The 5,000-nt window shown below is 38.5% G+C and overlaps 2 protein-coding genes across 2 annotated transcripts in view; one reads left to right on the top strand and one right to left on the bottom strand.

Annotated features, from left to right (window-relative positions):
• LOC125031070 (elongator complex protein 4-like) overlaps positions 1-2,468 on the bottom strand; it is a 2,784-nt gene extending 316 nt beyond the window's left edge. Inside the window, exons 1-3 of the mRNA XM_047621540.1 lie at positions 2,450-2,468; positions 966-1,124; positions 1-852 (exon numbers count right to left, since the gene is read on the bottom strand). The exon at positions 1-852 is cut by the window's left edge and continues 316 nt beyond it. Of these exons, the coding sequence (XP_047477496.1) occupies positions 1-852 (852 nt within the window). The 5' untranslated portion in view covers positions 966-1,124; positions 2,450-2,468. The remainder of the gene's footprint in view (positions 853-965; positions 1,125-2,449) is intronic.
• Positions 2,469-3,293: 825 nt separating this feature from the next.
• LOC125031101 (group XIIB secretory phospholipase A2-like protein) lies at positions 3,294-4,926 on the top strand. Its single transcript, XM_047621596.1, has one exon. It carries the CDS (start codon positions 3,456-3,458, stop codon positions 4,074-4,076), a length of 621 nt encoding a protein of 206 aa, XP_047477552.1. The 5' UTR covers positions 3,294-3,455; the 3' UTR covers positions 4,077-4,926.
• The last annotated feature ends 74 nt before the right edge of the window (positions 4,927-5,000 follow it).

Raw genomic sequence — 5,000 nt, 5'->3', positions numbered from 1 at the left:
AAGTCTCACGACAAAATCCCCTGCTGTTGTCAAGCGAGACATGAGAGCAGGGTCTACAAACAGATGAGATGGGATGGTGACCATTCCTATGGAAAAAGAAGAGCGTACAAGGGCGCGTAGCATATAAATAAAGGCTGTGAGACTTTCCCACTGATGGTCCTTTTCATGCTGACTAAATTCCCAACCCCAGAGTGGAGATCCAAGTGAATGCAGGGCTATGCGCATAACATTAGTCTTTGCTTTATTAAAGGATGTTGATAGGTTTCCTGACTCTATTCTTTTCTTAATAAATTGTAAGAGAGACCAATAATATTTGTTCTTTACCATTCCCTTTCCTTCCTCTGTGATTTTACCATCCCACAATTCCACATCCACCTTATCTATGAGACTTGAGTTCATTACTTTTGTCAGATCATAACTGTGGCCAAATTTATTGCTGCTGATGGATGACGATTGTGACTTCTGGTTCTGATACCTCCAAGCAATGGTCATCTGTGTGTCTGTCATATCAACAGCTGTATCATCTGGGTTGGTGTCTCCTGATGATGGTAGATCTGATATAATACTTTGAGGAGACATGTCCAAACTGGCCAGAGTTGTCATGTGCCCGTTCATCATGCCCTCAGCAAGAAAATATTTGAGAAACAGTTTACTATACACATCATATCTATCTTCTTCTACTATGAGCAGTGAACCAACAGCCAGTCCTCCTCCTAACAGGTAATCAAGAGAAGGTAAGCCAGTTGAAATCAGAAGCTGAGCATTATGTAATGATGGGCGAGTACCTGGAATTGAGACTAGCTTCGCCTTGCCTTTTTTCTGAAAACTGCTAACACTACTGCCATGGGACATCTGAAAATTTAAGATATACAGCTGTAAGCATTAAATTAGGTACCACATAATTTTATAATGTATATCTATTAATTTTTTCATATATGATTCATCTACTATGAACAAACATTTACCTTGACTATTATCTTTCCTTTTGTTAAGAATTGAGCTTAATTCCACTGAGGTAGAAATGTTTCACAATATCAACTTAGTCCCTCTTAGTCTCCACACTACCACATTGTCCTCACATAACAATATTAGTTCTTGATGTTTGTCCTTTGGATGGTCTTTACCTATAAAGAAAATGGGATATATATATAACATGTATAATCTATAAATTATATATATTTAAAATCCTGTTATATATTAAACAGTTTGGAGGCCTAATACACCAATTTTGATAGACTTGCACAATGCAAGGCATCTGGATCCATTAGGTTAGGTGATGTACAGGGTACATTGATAAATGATATATAAAAAATGATTTTATTACAAAACAAAACCAAAATTATAGTTCTTCAACAGAACATTTAGATTACCCAGTTGTGCAGATCTACCCCAGATATCCCTCATATTGTGGTCTTTTCTAATGATAAGTCAGTAACCATAATCAGATAACGAGAGAGAGAGAGAGAGAGAGAGAGAGAGAGAGAGAGAGAGAGAGAGAGAGAGAGAGAGAGAGAGAGAGAGAGAGAGAGAGAGAGAGAAGAGAGAGAGAGAAAGAGAGAGAGTGAGTATTAGGTAGTGGCAGAGTTTGGTAATAAAACCTCCATGAAATGATAGAACAATACAAACCAAGACAAAGTTCTCCTATGGCAATGTGTGTGCAAATGCTTCCCAAGAGTGCTATACGTAAAAGAAAAGAAAAGATCCCCCAATTTTGGGGGCATAGCCCTCTGGCTAGGCATATATATTACCATGGGGGTCCAGGGGGCGTAGCCCCCCTGGCTAGGCACATATACTACCACGTGAGTCCAGGGGACAGAGCCCCATGGGTAGGGAATATATACCACTGTGTTAGGTTTGGACGTTTTGTTTAACCCCTTCCCAATGGGTCACGTCTCTGGACGTCATAACAAACCGCTCGAAACGTGGCATGCGGCTGTAAAAGCGCTCCGAGGCGGTGATTCGGCTTGATGTACCGAATTCCCATGCTCAGAATCAGCACGTTGCCATTAATCACCAGAGCGTAGGTTTTTTATTTTTAGTTTTCTACACCCATCAACTACGGGTGTCCTGTTTTACCCCATGATTTCCCCGATATACTTTATGCCTTCCCCTGCTATCTGGACTATCAAATCAAGATTGTCGATGGAGATGGTGATCATATCTCCTCAACGATTCATTTTCACAAGGAATAATGCCTAGAATTGTTGAAAGCAGTGGATTTAATGCAGAAAAATATCAAAATTGTTTCGAAAGTAACCCACTACCCTCTTCTACCTATTGACCCTCCTTTAAGCCTTGGGTATTGAATGACTGCCATTGATGGCTTAACATATCTGTTAAGCCACCTTTGCAGTGAGAAGAATGATGAACTAGTTTCGAGTTTTTGAGTGGTTTTACCCATTACAAATTACACGATTTCAATTTATATTTTGCAACTATATCAACCTACTATTCTTCTACTTATCTTATATTTCTTCCCCGAAAGCAGTAAAGGAAAAGAGGTCTTCCTGTGCGCCTTCGAGGATTTGCTACATGAATATATATACTTTATGTCACGACTATAGCAATGAACTAGACCGAATGCAGATTACTCGCCTTCACGAAGAACGTGTTGATTCGGTGTTTTAATAATATAAGGTATTGTATCTCTTGTCATGATAGAACCATGAAAGAGGATTTGATACTCAAGAAACTTGACAAATGAGTTCAAATACCTTATTGGCTTCGATCCCTTTTGAACGTTTGCTCGTGAGTTGAAAGGTGATTTACTGTTTAGAAACTGAGGTTGTGTGGAAGTGATGTTTTATACAATAAAAAAAGAGCACCACTGTTTTATCTCGCAGTTTGGCTGAACTTTCTGTTCTTGGGAATGGTGTTCTAAGGACACGTCTCTCTCTCATTCTCTCTCTCTCTCTCTCTCTCTCTCTCACTCTCTCTCTCACTCTCTCTCTCTCTCTCTCTCTCTCTCTCTCTCTCTCTCTCTCTCTCTCTCTCTCTCTCACTCTCTCTCTCTCTCTCTCTCTCTCTCTCTCTCTCTCTCTCTCTCTCTCTCTCTCTCTCTCTCTCTCTCTCTCTCTCTCTCTCTCTCTCTCTCTCTCGCTCTCGCTTACGGTAATTACAGATATTAATTTAGAAGGAAAATGACCGACCAGGGGAATTTATGTCACAGATGGCGTTAATTACCGCAGTAATTGTTATACAATAAAAAAAGAGCACCACTGTTTTATCTCGCAGTTTGGCTGAACTTTCTGTTCTTGGGAATGGTGTTCTAAGGACACGTCTCTCTGGCTGCTTCTTTCGCTTATACTTCGCAGGTAAACAAACACGGGGAGCTGAAAGCAGGACAAGAGTAGAGAAAAGAGAAATAGGAATAAACAAAAAGAAGCAATAAGAGAAAGTCATAGCTTAGTGCAGAAAAGGAGCTCTTTAGTCCAAGACTCTTTATTTAAGCCAAAATGAAGGTGGGAATACGGTTGGTGTTGACTTTAGCAATTGTATTGGTCGTCCCCTCCGTCCCTGGGGCGAGGGGGGAGGGCTACTTCCAGTCAGTGTACGAGAGCATAGTGCAGGCCCAGGACACCCTCAGGGAAGTGGCTATAACGGTGAACAAAGGCTTAAAGACTCTAGCTGAGACTATGAGATTTGTGGAGAAATTTGTTGATTCTACCGTGGAGGAGGAATGCCATTACAGCTGTCCCAAGAACAAGGTTCCTGTTGCCAACCCCAACCACATCCCAGACTACAATGGATGTGGGGCCCTGGGTGTGTTCTTTGAAAAGGAGGATCTGTCAAGACCAGAGATGGTCGACTGCTGCAATGAGCACGATCTCTGCTATGACACATGTGGGAGCGATAAGGATGAGTGTGATCTCTGCTTTAAGAAGTGCCTTTACAACACCTGCAACAGCAACCAGCAAGAAATGGAGGTTTTGTCACTTAAGGCATGCAAAGGCGGTGCAAAGTTGCTCTACACAGCAACTTTAGCTTTGGGATGCACGTCCTATAAGGATGCACAGGAAGAGGCATGTATGTGTGTGGATAAGAATGACATCCCCAAGACACGGAATGAGTTATAGCTGTTGTAGAAGCAGCAATAAGTGGATAAACATTGCTGAATTCTGTGATAATTTAAAATCCTATTATTTTCCCATGACTGATAATAGCACTACCAAAAATTTGAAATTTCATGGATATGTGCCATCTATTTTTTTATATGGATTGGTCAGTGATTTAGCACACTAGCTCACACTAGTGAGATGAAGCTTTTGTGAAAATTTTGGTAGTTAAAAGGTTTGAAATACTATAACCATGGCTTGTTCATTTATTTTCATCAACTAATTGTTGTGATTTTTCCTTTTTTGATAATATTTTGTCTTTCATCTGTTTAATTATCTTTAAGAACTGGCAGTTCCAATCATTGATGAGAGTGTAAAATATGTTAGAAGTGTTTAAGCATGTACAATAACTATACATATTGGTATACTCAGAAAATCACAAAAACACATTTTAAACAGATCTGGGTCAGCTTTTCAGATTGAAAATTTCTTGGATATTCATATATTAAATGATATTAAGTATTATATTTGACAAAGAAAAAATTATTGAGATTAGCACACACCTTGTGCAAAAATCAGTTCTTACAATTTGTATTCAAGTTTTTTTTGATGTGGGTTTTATGCTTCACACATTTTATTTTAAAAAATTAAATGGAATAATAAAATGATGAAATGGGATATGTGCATATATTTTTATTCATATATGTGTGCTACATGTGCTTAACTTGTGTGTTCTAGTTAACAATATTGGTTATTTTTCTATTTATTTTGAAATTATGGATAGGAATAGTTGTAAAATTATGTATTATGCCACTCAGAAGTCTTATTATAAATGGAATATACTCAGGAATAATAAATGATCCTTTTAAAATTGTTTCTATGCTGTACCTTATTATTACATTATGAATCTTCTTGTGTATTAATATCATAATACATATTTTTCTT

This window comes from Penaeus chinensis, chromosome 12 (assembly GCF_019202785.1).
Source record: "Penaeus chinensis breed Huanghai No. 1 chromosome 12, ASM1920278v2, whole genome shotgun sequence".
Classification (NCBI taxonomy): domain Eukaryota; kingdom Metazoa; phylum Arthropoda; class Malacostraca; order Decapoda; family Penaeidae; genus Penaeus; species Penaeus chinensis.
The sequence above is the reverse complement of the archived record's forward strand: the minus strand, read 5'-3'. Positions and strand labels throughout refer to the sequence as shown.